Source organism: Panicum hallii, chromosome 2, assembly GCF_002211085.1.
Source record: "Panicum hallii strain FIL2 chromosome 2, PHallii_v3.1, whole genome shotgun sequence".
NCBI classification, from domain to species: Eukaryota; Viridiplantae; Streptophyta; class Magnoliopsida; order Poales; family Poaceae; genus Panicum; species Panicum hallii.
In genome coordinates this window covers 50,369,140-50,384,898 of record NC_038043.1, presented here as the reverse complement: position 1 = coordinate 50,384,898, position 15,759 = coordinate 50,369,140, and the positions used below count along the sequence as shown (strand labels likewise).

At 42.2% G+C, this 15,759-nt stretch overlaps 3 protein-coding genes and 1 long non-coding RNA gene across 9 annotated transcripts; 2 read left to right on the top strand and 2 right to left on the bottom strand.

The window, feature by feature from the left end:
* The first annotated feature begins 1,111 nt into the window (after nt 1–1,111).
* On the top strand, nt 1,112–8,682 carry LOC112883548 (NAD-dependent malic enzyme 62 kDa isoform, mitochondrial). 2 transcript variants are annotated; one of them, XM_025948856.1, is made up of 19 exons: nt 1,112–1,400; nt 1,517–1,613; nt 2,169–2,287; nt 2,541–2,708; nt 2,918–3,046; nt 3,477–3,537; nt 3,797–3,900; nt 4,000–4,083; nt 4,771–4,877; nt 5,084–5,195; nt 5,520–5,633; nt 6,194–6,259; nt 7,317–7,389; nt 7,466–7,552; nt 7,668–7,722; nt 7,807–7,878; nt 7,971–8,033; nt 8,105–8,219; nt 8,306–8,682. In XM_025948856.1, exons 1-19 carry the CDS (start codon nt 1,233–1,235, stop codon nt 8,378–8,380), a joined length of 1,869 nt encoding a protein of 622 aa, XP_025804641.1. In that variant the 5' UTR covers nt 1,112–1,232; the 3' UTR covers nt 8,381–8,682. The 2 variants fall into 2 exon arrangements, with proteins under 2 accessions (XP_025804641.1, XP_025804642.1); XM_025948857.1 differs by lacking the exons at nt 1,112–1,400; nt 1,517–1,613 and adding an exon at nt 1,646–2,049 and having other exon boundaries at nt 8,306–8,668.
* An 81-nt stretch (nt 8,683–8,763) lies between these two features.
* On the top strand, nt 8,764–11,733 carry LOC112883549 (expansin-like B1). 4 transcript variants are annotated; one of them, XM_025948858.1, is made up of 8 exons: nt 8,764–8,901; nt 9,437–9,553; nt 9,666–9,744; nt 10,382–10,444; nt 10,581–10,687; nt 10,770–10,951; nt 11,112–11,244; nt 11,372–11,733. In XM_025948858.1, exons 1-8 carry the CDS (start codon nt 8,893–8,895, stop codon nt 11,585–11,587), a joined length of 906 nt encoding a protein of 301 aa, XP_025804643.1. In that variant the 5' UTR covers nt 8,764–8,892; the 3' UTR covers nt 11,588–11,733. The 4 variants fall into 4 exon arrangements, with proteins under 4 accessions (XP_025804643.1, XP_025804644.1, XP_025804645.1 ...); XM_025948859.1 differs by having other exon boundaries at nt 8,854–8,968; XM_025948860.1 differs by having other exon boundaries at nt 8,880–9,572.
* On the bottom strand, nt 9,967–11,488 carry LOC112883551. The gene is made up of 2 exons (XR_003226864.1): nt 11,352–11,488; nt 9,967–10,423 (listed from the first exon to the last, which is right to left on the bottom strand). It is a non-coding gene; the product is annotated as an uncharacterized LOC112883551 (long non-coding RNA).
* Nucleotides 11,734–11,761: 28 nt separating the features above from the next.
* On the bottom strand, nt 11,762–15,586 carry LOC112883547 (protein FAR1-RELATED SEQUENCE 5-like). Of its 2 annotated transcripts, none has more exons than XM_025948855.1 (3): nt 12,947–15,586; nt 12,805–12,865; nt 11,762–12,067 (listed from the first exon to the last, which is right to left on the bottom strand). In XM_025948855.1, exons 1-2 carry the CDS (start codon nt 15,492–15,494, stop codon nt 12,849–12,851), a joined length of 2,565 nt encoding a protein of 854 aa, XP_025804640.1. In that variant the 5' UTR covers nt 15,495–15,586; the 3' UTR covers nt 11,762–12,067; nt 12,805–12,848. The 2 variants fall into 2 exon arrangements, with proteins under 2 accessions (XP_025804640.1, XP_025804639.1); XM_025948854.1 differs by having other exon boundaries at nt 11,762–12,062.
* Nucleotides 15,587–15,759: the final 173 nt, after the last annotated feature.

Sequence of the window (15,759 nt, the reverse complement as noted above, 5' to 3'; positions counted from 1 at the left end):
ATTAATCTCATATAATATAAATTTTATAATTAAAATGTGATATTATTTCTCCTCAGTGTGTTTTCTTATTACTATGATTTTGAATAAACATTATAGTACAATAGAAGTAAAGGAAAATTGTGTGTACCTTTTTACTTGGCTACAATTTATTTCAAGAAAAAAGTGACTTCTCCTATCTGACGGTCAACTTATATCATCTTTTTCTAACTATAGTTGGTGACTCGACGTTGAAAACAGCGAGTGATCTATCCTTGCAGTTCATTAACTATATCAGTATTTTTAGGAACTTTATTTTAGTTGTAGAACGTTCATCGCTAGTTTTTTTTTCTTTCTCCATGACTATAGCCATGTGCCTTTTGATTTTGACGCAAGGTTTCTCTCTATCATGCGCGCTTCTTTCATTTTTCTCTCTCCATTGCTCTCTGCGGGTGCTCGAGGGGTTGGTGTTGGTTGGTTGGTTTTGACTCAAGGCTTCATGACAAGTATTGGACTCTCCAAACTAAGATTAATAGCATCTCAACGGGTCTAATGAAACACGCAATATTAGTTCTACAAGCTATTTAGCTTTTAAAGTTTTAAGCGGTGAAATGAAATGATAGTAGTTTGATAGATCGATCAATGAGATGATTTATACTTTTCATTTAGATACCTAGAAAGTATTATTATGTGGCATTATTCGAACTGACAATCAAAGAAACCTATATGAACTCGCTACTAGACTATATAAGTTCCATATAAATTTTGTTAGAGCTTATAGAAAATATAAGGTCCGTTTAAATGCAAGTGCTAATAAGTAAAAGTGCTAGCTCGAAATTGAACCGTTAATGGATGAGCTACACTTTAGCTAAGATCTAAATTTTTAGCTCTCCAAACAGGCGTATAGTTATTTTCTCTCACCTAATTATAAGAAAATCCACGCATACCATCGACCTGATGTTTTTGTCCTTGACAAAAGCATAGCCAGCTCTGACCGGTTTGCGCTTCAGCATTGCCGTTCGTACGATTCACGAAGAACCGGGTTGTCGGCAGCGCGGCCCGCGTCAACGAACCAAACCGGGCAGCCGCGAACGGCAAAACCCCCGGCCCCGCGTCGCCCACGCACGCGCCGGGGAATAATTCGGGCAAAAGCATTGCCAAGTGCTACAGCTTCACTCCCCCTATCCGCGCCGCGTACCCAGGGACACTGACACCACCGGCCAGAGCCTCCCCGGGAAGAAGCCGCCGGCGCGGGAATGGCGTCCATCTCGCGGAATCTCCAGCGATCCCTCACCCGCGACCGCCTGCGCCTCCTCCGCCTCCTCTCCCAGCACCCGCGGGAGTACGTGACGGCGGAGTGCCACCGCCCCGTCGTCCTCCACAAGCGCGGGCCCGACATCCTCCACGACCCCTGGTTCAACCGGGTACGCCTCGTCTCCGCTCCGCTCCGTCCGGGTGCTCGCGGCGGTGCTCCCTGACTTGACTCGGTCGCGCTTTTCCGGGATTCTGGACTTCTGATGCTGCTGGCTCGCTGCTGCAGGGCACCGCGTTCTCGATGACGGAGAGGGACCGCCTCGGCATCCGCGGCCTGCTCCCGCCCAACGTCGTCTCCTCGCAGCAGCAGATTGATAGATTCAGTACGTGTCCCGGGTCCCCCGTCCCGATCAGCCGTTTGATTGCTTGCTCGGGCTTTTGAGTTCGCCGCTTGCTGCATGAACCGCCGCGGGATCTAATTGGATCCGCCGCTGTAGCGTGGAATGGTGTTTCGACGATTGTGGCGTCTGGAGGTGGCTTGGTTTTGGATCAGTCTCCTGGGGGGTAGGTCGAGGTTTGGAGATTGAGTAAGTTCAGCTGATGCTTCAATTGGTTAGGATGCGGGGGGTGCTTCAACTGTATATAGAAAGGCTGAGAGGCCTTTTATATGCTCAATTTTCTCCAGAAGCTATGGACAAACAGAAAAGCTTCCCTAAAAGTTGCAATGAAGTATACCCTATTTATGACATGAAAGGAGTGCACAAAGTTGCACGTTCTTAGTCACAGCTAGAGCTAGAGGAGATGCATCAGAGGCTGGTGGTACGTTAGCTGGTTTACAGTAACTCCGTAAGCCATTTTGGGAAAACACTATTAAGAAATAGACTGTAACTGTGTTCTGCAAATTTACGTTTTAATTCTAATTTATACTTTGGTTACAGTGCTTGATCTGAAACGGCTGCAGAAATATGCGAGAGATGGGCCATCTGATACATTAGCATTAGCAAAATGGCGCATCCTCAACAGATTGCATGACAGAAATGAAACAATGTACTACAAGGTGTGTACCTTCACAGTCGTGCTCGCACATTCACATAGGCACAACCTTATTTTTGTTGATCATGTACATTCTCTTAAGGTACAATATATTTGATTAACACCCACAATATGTGGTGGTTATGCACCTTCTGTTTAACTTTATTGCTACTGCAGTATCAAACGTAGCTGATTGGGATAGTTGACTTGAATCCTACGAGTTGAATTCTACCATTTCAAAATGGTTGCCTTATATTTTCTCATTTTTTGTTCGTTAGGTTCTAATAAATAACATTGAGGAGTATGCGCCTATTGTCTACACACCAACCGTTGGACTTGTTTGCCAAAATTACAGTGGTTTGTTTCGACGGCCTAGGGGAATGTATTTTAGTTCAGACGATCGTGGGGAGATGATGTCTATGGTGTACAATTGGCCAGCGGATCAGGTATGCATCAGTGCTTGTACAGTGTCCACTTTACTAATTGGTCTTCTGTAGCTGAACTATTCCATTGCTTTCTGTAGTACAATTGGGTTAAGTTATTCTACTTTCCAGTCCTTTGCCTTTTGGAGATCTAAAAGGACAAAAATTATATGAAGAAATTTTCTTACAATTCCAATTAAATAAAAATTGGTTAATCTGTCAATCTGTTGCAGGTTGACATGATAGTAGTGACTGATGGAAGCAGGATTTTGGGCCTCGGTGATCTGGGGGTTCAAGGTATTGGCATTGCTATTGGAAAATTGGATTTATATGTTGCTGCTGCTGGAATAAATCCTCAAAGGGTATGTTGGAAAGGTTCTTTAGGACTCTATAATTTCAGACTCTTCCCCCTTTTCCCATCTTCCATTTTCGATTCTACAGTAAATTGGCCAAATTTTTGGCAAGCAAATAATAAAATATTCACATGATATAATGCTTCAAGGATCGGGATTGTTCTTTTGTTGATTTGGTGTTGTTATTTGGACGGAGTTAATTTGATAATTTTAAAAAAAAATCTCAAAGAAACCCCATGAAAGATATTATGTTAAAGAACTATATTGGAACTGTGTTTCTTAATGAAACAGCAATAGCTCGTGGAGTTCACTAGCTTTGTCTAAAATGAAACTTTCAAGTGATCTACTGCTATTCCTTTACTTGCTTATTATTGGTTTTCATGTGGACAACTAGATAATTCTCTTCCGTATCTTCTATTGCTTTCTTACTTTTTTCTAGGTTCTTCCCGTTATGATCGATGTTGGAACGAACAATGAGAAGCTCCTCAAGGATCCTCTTTGTAAGATCTTGTCTGAATATTTTTGTTGTTAGATTTATGATATTTACAGTATTTATTTGTCTGTCAAATTCTTAGCCTTGTTTTCGCATATTCGTCATATGAAGCAATATGGTCACTCTCAAAATATAAAGGAAAAGATTATGTAGCAAATGCATTGCTTGCGTTGTTTTTTAATGCATATAATGACACTTATTCAGACTAGATACACTGTATTAAGAAAATCTGTCATGTTATTCTAACTTATTTCCTTGTCATTCAGATCTCGGGCTACAAGAGCACCGTCTTGAGGGAGACGAATATGTCTCAGTTATTGATGAATTCATGGAAGCTGTTTTTACTCGCTGGCCTAATGTTATTGTACAGGTACTATTTTGCCATTCTATGGTTCATTTGGTTAACCTTTTCATTACATGAGGCTCAATCTGGAACAATATCACAAATACTTCTGTTGTGTTTTTGTAGTTTGAGGACTTCCAAAGTAAATGGGCCTTTAGGCTGTTGCAGCGTTACAGAAAGACTTATCGCATGTTTAATGATGATGTTCAGGTCAGTCCTAGTTTGTGGAAATTTGTTCCTAAGATGTTCATTAGGTGTCTTCGTCTTTATGAGATACGTAATCTGTACTTTCTTTGTGATTCGCTGGCTAACAGACGGCATCTGTGGAACATGCATTTTATTTTGTCATTTCAGTTCATGAATACCTCTGAATATGTAACAGTATTTGATGTATACTTCATACCACATTAAAGTTAGCAAATTTGGTCAAGTGTGGCTAGTGTTTGCTTCATCTTTACTACTCTGGCTCACTACACTCATTATACACATATTTTCCAGCCAAATGTTTCCACAACTGTGGAACTCATTCGCCATAGAACATGTGGCGTACCAACTTTGCCATGATGTTTGTGGCAATATGTTGCTGGAAACCAAACAGGACCTAGCTTGAGGATGCTATTGCACAATCTATGTATTTATAAAAGGATTGAACAATACTGTATCTTCACAGGACACATGTGCTCTGCATTGTAGCAAATGCATGTTCTAGCTTTGGTTACAATATTCATCAGCATATCTTTAGTGTTCAAGCCTTTACAAGTCAAACGCAGCTTGAGTTTTGGACTTTTGCATTGTTATTGCTGGATTCACAAACTTCTCATTCCAGTTAGTATATTCCATCTTTATCAAGAAGATTCAATGAAGTGCTCTTGAAATGACTGTTCTTTGTGTACAAAGGGAACTGCTGGCGTTGCAATAGCTGGCCTTTTAGGAGCTGTACGGGCACAAGGAAGGCCAATGATAGATTTCCCAAAGCAAAGGATTGTTGTTGCTGGTGCTGGCAGGTCCGAGACACTCTCAATCCTTTTTCACTTAGTATAAAATTAGAGTATACATGCTAAGTGATTCATGGCAACATCTGTAGTTATTTTTCTTATAACTTATTAGTTAACATATTTAGTTCACAAAGAATCTTAAAATACGAGTAAAGTTAACACTTTGCTATTCTTGTGAAAGAAGTATTACCTCTACAATATTTCACTTTTTACAGTGCTGGTATTGGAGTGGTGAATGCTGCAAGCAGAACTATGGCAAGAATGTTGGGAAACAATGAGGTTGCTTTTGAGAGTGCGAGGAGCCAATTCTGGATAGTTGATGCCCATGTAAGATGGATAACCAAGAACCCTTTAATGATTAATACATTTGCAGGGTTGCCTATTATTTTATCCTATCCACTCCTAACCTTGTAATTGGAATGATAATCTAACTGGAAAGAATGGCATGGGTAATCATATGCTCTAAGAAAATTAACTAGATCAATACTGTTGTATCTATAATGTCAGTGATAATGCCTCTTTGCTCATGTAACAATTGATTAGCTATATCCAATCATTCAAAATGTGACCTGTTGTTTTTGCTAAGTTCTGCACAGACTAGTTGTCTGTACTTTATGAACTCATAACCTGATTTGCTTTTCCATTATGCAGGGTCTAATAACAGAAGACCGTGCAGACATTGACCCAGATGCACGACCTTTTGCTAGGAGAAAGGGTGAGCTTGGTCACCAGGGCCTAAGTGAGGGGGCAAGCTTAGTTGAAGTGGTACTGTCTAATCTTTTACATTGTGCAGATTATAAGCATGGCAGATTACTAATTGTCACATTTTGTGAAGGGATATGTATTCCCAAAAGAAGTTTCTAACATGGACCTGATTCATTACTACAACATTTATTTTACTTATTTGCAAAGCTTTTCTTTACCGAGTATCGCTCTTTCCAAGGAGTCCGAAATATGAATCTAGGTTTGAGAAGTTTGGAGAATAAACTTAATACCCCTCCACAACAAATTCTAAGGAGCATTTGTTGCTCACTATTGCGATGCAGAACCACATACAAAATGACATCGCCTCACGACTTTTAACACTGTTTTTCTGTGGTCTAGAGCTAATGCCATTTCATGTGGTGTTAGACGGCTCAGATAACAGCCCACTTGGGGTTTTCTGTTATTTCTGGATTTTCTTGCCTGATACATTTCTCAGTTTATGTATGTATATTTTATTTAAAAATTCAAATTTGACTTTAGCGAAGTGGACTTCAGTTCATAAAAGAATAACATTAGACTGATGTGGAATATTTTGTATGGGTACCTTGTCTGTTGTGCAGGTTAAAAAGGTGAAGCCTGATGTCATACTTGGATTATCTGCAGTTGGTGGTTTGTTCTCGAAGGAGGTAAGACCAGTTGCATGTTAATTTCTGTTTAGCCCAAAGCATTTACTCTGATTGTACAGTACTGATTCATGCTTACTGCCCGGTTACCCCTCTTTTTTTTTACCTTCTGCTGTTTTCCTTCCATGAATTTGCTACTTCTTTTTTGTAAGGGAATGACAGAGGGATCTCGAATTAAGAGCCACTGACTCAAAAATCAACTTAAAAAGTACAAGATAGCAAACATAACCCAAATCTGCAGAAACTCTCCTTTTCCATCTATTCTTATTGGTAAAGAAGAATACTTTCAAACAAACAAGTCTTCAAATTACTCTTATAAATAGTTGCAACTTAGAAAACAAGTAAGCAAATCCATGTATATTAAATATTTAGAGGGAATTGATTGAATCATTGTCTGTACAGACTGGGATTGCTACCTTTAAAATAGATTAAAGTGCAATGTAGGTTCCTAAAGTTGCACACGTGTGTCACTTAAGTCGTTAAACTACAGAGTTGCACTTTTAGGTCCCTTAACTCATATAAATGGTCAGATCAACAAAGATTGAACTCTAAAAAAATTTGTTAATGAATATCATCTAACATCTTTGGCTTGATCTAAATTATCACCACATGATACTCAAGTAAGATCAATGGAAAACTGACGTCTTTGGATTTTGAAGAGAAATTATATCTTTCAAAAAATCTACTACCCTCCCTTTACTATTACTTGCAAGCATGCATTCAAAGTTTAGCTTAAAGTTTGAATCTATCTGTCACCAACATTTGACAATTAAACAAGTTTTTAAACTGAATTGTGCAGTTCTAAAGTTAGAGATATAAGCTATTCATCCGTGTAATTCTAGGGTGCTAGGAGTCAAATAATACAAATGTATTATAGGCTAGTGGCAAATTGTATTTATTGCTAAAGGCCTCCTGCAAATCCTATGCTGGTCCCAAGCTGTAGACCTTGCATCATTACAAGTGAATTGCATGTGCTCTAGATGTCGTACCCACCATTTTTTGATTTCAAAAAGCCACAATATTGAAGCGAATGCTCATCATGGGGTACCTGTACCTTCAGGTTCTGGAAGCACTAAAAGATTCATCCTCTTCGAGACCAGCAATTTTTGCAATGTCAAACCCAACTAAAAACGGTTTGTGCTGTGTAATTTTACTCTGTTTATTATTTGTCGCTTGTTTTGTCTAATTCTGTACTCATTCCATTTTTAGCTGAGTGTACACCTGGAGAAGCCTTTTCAATTCTGGGTGAAAAGGCCATCTTTGCTAGTGGAAGCCCGTTCCATGATGTGGATCTTGGTAGCTCTTCCCATTCATAGTCGTTGTGACTCGTATTCATACACAATTTTCATTTTCAGTAGTAGGATCTCATTTTTTTTCTTATATTAGACTCAGCCATTAATGATTCTTACAGGTGATGGGAAGATTGGCCACTCCAATCAAGGGAATAACATGTACCTCTTTCCTGGGTTAGATCATTATCATTGTACGCCATGCAATTGAATTTATTCTTGTGAAAATTATGATTTCATTTTCCATTCACTGCTGCGCAGAATAGGGCTAGGAACCCTTCTGTCTGGTGCTCGGGTTATCTCTGATGGAATGCTGCAGGCTGCAGCAGAACGGTGACTCCCTTGATCTCTGAGCACCTTGTAACATAATCGGGTTACTTATTCGCATCTGTAACTGTTTCATTGCTGTGTAAATTTTACTGTAGTTTGGCTTCATACATGAAAGAAGAGGAGGTTCTCCAAGGGATAATTTATCCTCCCATCTCCAGGTTTTACAATTTTAATTCTGATTTTCCTGTTTGTGTTGTATGTTGTGCCTTCTAATATGTTCTACATGCAGAATACGTGACATCACTAAGGAGGTGGCGGCAGCAGTTGTGAGGGAAGCAGTAGCAGAGGATCTAGCTGAGGGATACCGTGAAATGGATGCACGTGAGCTTGCACGACTCAGCGAGGTAGTTAATCTCTCCACTTCCCAAGCGAAGTACATTTTGGTTATACTACATATTACTTTGCTGACCTCGAACTCATTGTGATACAGGAAGAAACTATGGAATATGTCAAGACGAACATGTGGAGCCCTGTCTATCCAACAATAATATACAGGAAAGACTAGAGGGGTCTGTTTGCTATTTCACATATGTTCAATGACATGTACAATTTACTTTAGGCTGCACTCTGTATGTTTACTTCAGAAGTGTAGGTATGCTATTTATAAGCAAGCAGCCTTGACTGTTTTCGTGCATATGCCATGCGGTAGGTCAAAGGCATTGACCTAATAAGTTTCAACTGAACTTAGTACCATCAGAGGTACCTTTAGGCCTATGTTATAGGCTCCATTTCCTGACGCGTTTCATTGAGCTGAACATTTTTCTATCTTAAATGTCAGCTGTTATAGGCTCCATTTTCTGGACTGTTGATATGCTGTGTATGTTTGAACACGGATCAAGTAACAATGCGACAGGTTTTCTTTATAGTTTCTTGCTATGCCAGCTGTATGGTTATTCTTGTCTCATCAGTACTTGCAATTTGCTGCTATGACTTGTCTGCTGTCCACAGTGGCGATCTGTGTGAACCTGATGGTGAATTGATACATCCTGCCAGTGCAGGCCTGTAGCCGTCCAGTTCATGGAACAGGTAATTCCTTGGAACACGCTACTTTCCCTCTCAAGATAGGAACCGTACCAGGTCTGCACTATAAAGGGTAAGGCAAACCGTGCTGTTACTGTTTCTTGTCTCTGTCACTCTGCACACATTGCCATTTGGCTCCGGTGTGGCTGAGTTCTAGTTAGTGCTATCCATGTCAGCTATGATGCGATGTTGGTGAAGATAGCTTGTGGTTCAATGGAGAATTCTTTTTGGTTGCGTGGTCTATCGTAGCAGTCAGCCTGGTTTCATCTCGCCTACCTTAGGTGATCATATCATCAATTCATCAGACCATTGACGTGCACATGTCAAAATTGGGATCTGGTCCATCCATGGTTTTCACCCGAACATGGGTTATCCTGTAGATTCGTAGGGTTGGGGCTTATGCTGTTGAAGTGCTAAGATTTTCAAGTCAGTTGGTTTAAGCTTTGATCTTAATTGTTTTCCTCATTCCGCTTTGTTTTCTTTGGGGAGAGGGCAATATCATTTAAAGTTGCATGATATTACTTGCCAATTGACTCTGCAGGGACGGTCTGCGCCTATTCCTTTCAACATCTTGTTGGCAGGAAAGCACTTAGCCTTCCCGAAAGGGATGGATATCCTGGAAGATTTGCTGTCTAGTTCCTTCAGTTCTCTGAACTGGGTCAACGTTCTTGCTCTGTGTAAAGCATTTTCTTATTGAAATATTCTGTGTAAAGCATCTCACGTCTCTTTATCCACGTCTCGTCCTCCGTCCCTTGTTTTTTTCCCCGCAGATGCAGATGCCAATGTTGAGCTGCAGCATGCCTGACTCTGACTGCAATTTTTGTGGCAGTCAACTTCTTACGTGGTTGGGTAATGCTCGTTAGTTTGGTTACTAGTTCATTTCATTTGCTTATTTATGCTGCTAAGAGATTTTTACTTGATGTGATGCTCAGAATCGCCACGACAATGGTGATATGCTCTTAATTTAGTTTATAACACCAACAACAATCTTTTTCTGATGACAATTCGAAAAAAATACTTGATTTTTTTATTCTGGACCCCTGTGGTATCCTAAAAATGGGCCGTAGGAAATATCCTGCTGTATGTAAAAGTTTTCTTTACCAGTTGTAGAAGTCAAATTCCAAAACCAAACTCTCCAAACACGGCAAGAAATTTTCTAAAACAGCCTCCAAAAAGCTCCTACTCTTACAGGAAGAAATGAAGAAAGGATTTACAAGAACTCAGGCATGTGTACACCCAGAAGCATATTCAACAACGGCATTGCCGTCCCCATCCATTCAAAACCAAACCAGCTCGTAACTCGTGAGCAAAGGGGGGCACCTCAAGTTGAACACTATAAATATATGGCTCCGTCTCTCATCTTGCATATGTACAATATAATCTTCGTAAGCCTTGTTGTTCGTTGCTGTACCATCGATGGCTTTTCCCCTCCGTTGCCTCCCAGCTTTGCTTTATCTATCTGTGCTCATCTCCAAGGCTACTGCAGATGCAAACTTCACGGTGTCGAAAGCAGTATACTACCCCAACTCTGATGCAAAAGGGACCGAAAGTAAGTAACATGTGCTAACAAAGAAAGAAGTATACTAATGATAAAAGTTTGCTATGTTACTAGGCTTGTGCGTAAATATCTAAGTAAACCATACATTATCAGAGGACAATTGTGTTTCTAACAAAGACTTTTTTAGCTGGAGCATGTGAATATGGCGCATTTGGGGCAACACTCAATAATGGCGATGTTTCAGCATCAGCAAGTCTCTACAGGAATGGGGTAGGCTGTGGTGCATGCTACCAGGTAAATTCATCTCTGCTGGTAGTAGTTGTGTAAACAATGAAACATAACTGCTCGCACTAAAATTGTTTGCGACTGCCAACAGGTTAGGTGCACAAATCCTTACTACTGCTCCCCAAGTGGTGTGACAATTGTGATCACAGACTCTGGGGCAAGTGACGGGACCGACTTCATCCTGAGCCAGCACGCATTGGCTGGTATGGGGCAGAACAAGGACGCTGGTGCAACACTGCTGAACCTTGGTTATGTTGGAATTGAGTACAGGAGGTGCATGCATAGTAAACATGGCTAAAGCTCTATACTTGAACAATATACCTAATTGCTTTCTTTGCACGGCAAAGAAGCTGAAAACTACAACACAACTGATCTTGCATAATGAGTTAATGACATGAAAGGTTGAAATTTGTATGGTTTCTCTCAACTTCAGGGTTCCTTGTATCTACCCAGGCAAGAATATTATATTCAAGATTACTGAGAGCAGCCATTTCCCCTACTATTTTGAATTTGAAATCTGGTATCAACAAGGCAACCAGGATATCATTGCAGTCCAGCTATGCGAGGTAAACACTAAAGCACATCATGTAGAAAAAAGACAGTAAATTTTATGAATATTCAGAAAGACTTTAAATATACAGGAATGTAAATTGAAATTCCTAGTCCTAAATACCTGTTCATGGCTGAATGCAGATTGTAAACCTGACATGCCAGCTTCTGAGCCGAACTCATGGTGCAGTATGGGCTGCTGTCTCCCCACCAAGTGGCCCTCTGTCCATAAGGATGCTATTTAGCAGCGGAGCTCCACATGGTGGCAGCCAGAAATGGCTAGTTCCCACAAGCATAATACCACAGAACTGGACAGCAGGGGCCACGTATGATTCTGGGGTCCAGGTGCAGCTGCAGTAGCTATGATCGAATATGCAACGGGATTATATAGCTAGTATGATGATTGATTGTTCCCTTGCCTTCTAATCATGTATACTCTTGCAGCATATTTATTGTAATTTCTGAAGATTTTGATGCCTATATATCAATAATTTTTCATGGAAGAATATGCAATGTACAAAGTTTTCCGAACAATTGACAAAGCTCTGTTAGCACTTCAAATAGATCTGGAGCCATCTTTTGTTTGCCCGCGGCAGACCAAGAATCATCACTGAAATGCATTGGGGGGATGGGTTATGCTACTTTATGCAGAGAAGGCACAGGTTCATCAAAATTGGAGATAATTAGCACCACAATTACATCAACTTGACCACAGATAAACACTGTACACCATCATGCTTATGTTCAATTCAATTTACAAAGGCTGGCTGACCCACTCAATTCATAGGAGTATACAAGTTCTTGGTAAGGAGGATTCCCGGCAATCATGTCAGCCCTGAACTATCAAAGAAACAAACCAATTGTCAGTAAAATTTCAGATAATTATAGTCAAAATTAATAAGCTTAGCAGCAAGATTTCCTATTACATTTATATTTGAAAAATTAAACATTTATTAGAGGAAACGCCTAAACATCCTAACGTTTCAATCTTGTGGACAAACACAACCTGAGTCTAAACTAGTTATAACAGAAAAATAAAGGGACAAGCAAATACTAAGAAGGGAACCGCCATGTGTTTAGGAAATCTGGTTAGATGTGAAGTAAAACAAGAGACAAATTCAGCATGTTCCCCATACATATCATGTCATATCAATGAAAGACCATTTAGTTGGCCAAGTATTGGCAACTAGCCAGGGTAAAATTTTAAAAGATGTTCCTCCACCTTTCGCTCAATTTGGGTCAGACCTTGATGCGGTAAAAATGGATGTTCCTCTAATGCCAAACAGCTGACAGTAGTGAACTGGGTACATATATTAAGCTCACACCCCATAATATTTTGTACTATTCTAACACCACTTTTGGTCTATTCTATATGAATCCTTAGAAAATCCAGAAATTTCCAAACCCACAAAACTATATACAAATAAATTTTCCTACTGCCATACCCTCAACTTTGAGGTTCGACTAACACAGTGAATTCTTCACAGTTCAAGTCACTGCAACACAGTGAATTCTTTGATGTTTTGTGATGGGAAATAAAATCACCTCTTTTGAGTAAATTAACACCAACTACTTACCAATATTGCTAGCATGAGCTGGACTATAGATTGCAAATGTTCCATCAAAGCTCCATTAGACCTGCCATCACCCACGCGATTTCCATTCATTAAACACAGTACAGAATGATGATATGTTGGAAGTGAACATTAGAGATTATACCATTTGTTGTCTGTGCAACCACTCCTGCTTGTGTTGTATGGTCAGGATGTTGGCTGCCTACAAAGGAAATCGCTTGACTACTTGAAGCAACAGCATGATTTCCCATATCAGGATAGCCTGTCTGTAGAATATCATCGAGATGCTTCAGAAGAACACTTGATTGGCTTTCAATATACGACATTGCCTCCTCAGATTTGGAAGCCCTTGAAGCAATCAAGCTAGCCAACCGGCACATATTATTGAACCGGGCTTCTGAGGCTGATTGCATGACACTGCCAGATCCATAGGTCGGTTCCTCCCCAATTTGAACAGAACGGGCATCTTTTCTCCATCTTTTCAAAATATATTGTTCTGGGAGCTCTTTGATATTCTTGAGATCAAGTACTTTCAGTACATGACAGCATTGAATTCCAACAGCCTCAAACTTCTTGCAGCTGCAACTGGCTGAGCCATCTAGTGCATCAAATTTGACAATGTTCTCTGATGGCTTCTCATCAAGCACAATTTTGTACTCCGAGATTGTGCCGACCACACCACAGGGGAAGGACATGCAATTCATATAAGCCTCAAACTCACCCTGGAACATCTTGAAAGCCTCAGGTGTATAAGCATTTGACGATTGTTTTAGCATTCGCAATGACGGGATAGGCAAAGTAACCTGGCTACCATCAACATCAGCGTGCAATTTCTTTGATCGATGCTCTTCCAGAATAGCCTCATAACGCCTGAAGAACTGCAGAATATCTTCTTGCTCACTGAGCTCCCGTCTCAGTGCATTAATCATGTTATCCTTCTGAAGAGTAGCGAGTATATCAGCAGCAAAGATGGTTCTCTGATAAGGTAAAGCCCATTTTTCTTTCTCCATGAAAAGACCACTGAGCCACTCACTCTCGCTGATGTCATGTTTCTCAATTAGCCTTTCCCATGCTGCCAAGAACTCCATCTCATCCTCATAGTCAAAGAGAAAATGGCTCAAAGCATTGCTGAAACTCTTTGAGCTTTCAAACACCTGCTTCAAGTGCCTCTTTGAATTGTGGTATATATGCCACACGCTTGTGCAATGGTTGCTTCCAGGCCAGACCTCTGCTGCTGCAGCAGCACACTCAGGACGCTCATCAATCAAAATAGTTTGTGGCTGCCTAGCACGCATAGCATCAGCAAACACCTCAAATACCCATTTGAATGACTGAATGCTTTCATCATAGAGGAGTGCTGCACCAAACACAAGTAACTGCTTGTGGTTGTCTACACCAACAAACAATGCAAATGGCCGTCCATAGATATTCAATCCATATGTTGTATCAAAGCAAACAACATCCCCAAAACTCCTGAAATCAATTATTGATTTCGCATCAGCCCAGAAGAAATTTACAGCAGATTTCCCATCAGGCCCAATCCCTACCGCATAATACACCGAAGGGTTCACTATCTGCAACTCCTCCAAGTACTGCAATGCTGCGCCAGCATCACCGAGCTGCACACCCTTCCCTTGCTTCCTTCGATGCAGGTCCCCTGCCCCAAGCTCATGTGCCCGAGCCCTCATCTTATGTGACCGCAGCTTATGCACGCTCTCCGGATTGGCGAGCGGATGGTTATGGTCTGGGAAGAACTTCGCCACACGGTATGTCCGGCAGGGGGTGATCTTGATCACCATTCTCGCTTGGCATCCTGTCCGTGTTGGTGCCGGGCCAGGCCTAGGTGTGACTGATGATCCTGCAACACCATTTGCAGTGACTATGGCTCCACCCTCTTGTTTGGCACGGTCGCTGACACCCTCGCGGGAACAAACAAAGATCCGTGACACTATCATCCCGCGCTTGCGCTTCTTGTAGGAGCGGCGGACACTGAAGCCTATGTGCTCAGCATACCTGTTGTAGAAGACATACGCGTCCTCCTCGGTCTCGAAGTGCATGTCCACGTGTGGCCCATCCCTTGGGTCTGGCAAGCTTGCCGCAGTGGCTATGCTGTGGTGCGATGAGCTTGGTGGCAGTAAAGCCAGAGAAACCGCAGGCGCCGCGGACGCGAGCTGGTGGTTGTGCTCGGCGACGAAGTCAGTGACACGGAAGGCGTTGGCAGAAGGGATGAGCTTGATCGTGAGCGACGCCAGGCAGCCTGTGCGCGAGTCAGGGCACCGAGGCGCCGGGGCCGTTGAGGACGAGGACGCGGCTCCGGCGCCGGCCGTCTCGTCCTGGGGCTTCTTGGGCTCCTGGCGGAACCCCTGCTTGGAACAGACGAAGAGGCGGCGGGTGACGGTGTGCCGCGAATTCTTGGACTTGTTGGACTTGCGGACGACGAAGCCGAGGCGGGCGGCATAGGCCTTGTAGAACTCGTAGGCGTCGTCCTCCGTCTCGAAGTACATTCCCAAATGCGGGGAGGTGGGGACGTCGGCGTCGGCGTCATTGCCGCCGGCGGAGGTCGATGCAGTCAGGGTGAGGTTGGTGGCGGAGCCGTCGGCGGCACCAGAGGAGGGCGAGGAGGAGCCGGAGGATGTGGGGGACGACGGCGAGGACTCGCCGGAGAGGCGGGAGGGCTCCCCGGCGGCGGACATTAGGGTTTGCGCCAGGGTTTGGAGGAAGGAGGGGGCACGAGGTGGGAGAAGGTCGGAAGGATCGCCTGCGAAGGCGGCGGCTGTGGGTCGATGTGTGCTGTGCGCTTGTGCTGTGCTGTGCTGCGTCGGTTGCGAGGGTCATGGCTGACTCCCTTCGATGCATTTCCATTTTGTTCTTCGTGTCGTGTGTATGCTAACCTTGTTACGGTGATTTTATTACGGAGCAAAGAGAACGCTCCGAGCCATTTTTTTGAGATGATGTTAA

What these genes read in the sequence shown, in the direction of transcription:
- LOC112883548 (XM_025948856.1), top strand. Translation starts at nt 1,233, where the DNA reads ATGGCGTCCATCTCGCGGAATCTCCAGCGATCCCTCACCCGCGACCGC. An exon ending in ACAATTGGCCAGCGGATCAG is followed by an intron (nt 2,709 to 2,917) that starts GTATGCATCAGT and finishes AATCTGTTGCAG; the next exon opens with GTTGACATGATAGTAGTGAC. An exon ending in GTCAAACCCAACTAAAAACG is followed by an intron (nt 7,390 to 7,465) that starts GTTTGTGCTGTG and finishes TTCCATTTTTAG; the next exon opens with CTGAGTGTACACCTGGAGAA.
- LOC112883547 (XM_025948855.1), bottom strand. Translation starts at nt 15,494, where the DNA reads ATGTCCGCCGCCGGGGAGCCCTCCCGCCTCTCCGGCGAGTCCTCGCCG.
- LOC112883549 (XM_025948858.1), top strand. An exon ending in CCTTCAGTTCTCTGAACTGG is followed by an intron (nt 9,554 to 9,665) that starts GTCAACGTTCTT and finishes TTTTCCCCGCAG; the next exon opens with ATGCAGATGCCAATGTTGAG. An exon ending in GCTGTGGTGCATGCTACCAG is followed by an intron (nt 10,688 to 10,769) that starts GTAAATTCATCT and finishes GACTGCCAACAG; the next exon opens with GTTAGGTGCACAAATCCTTA.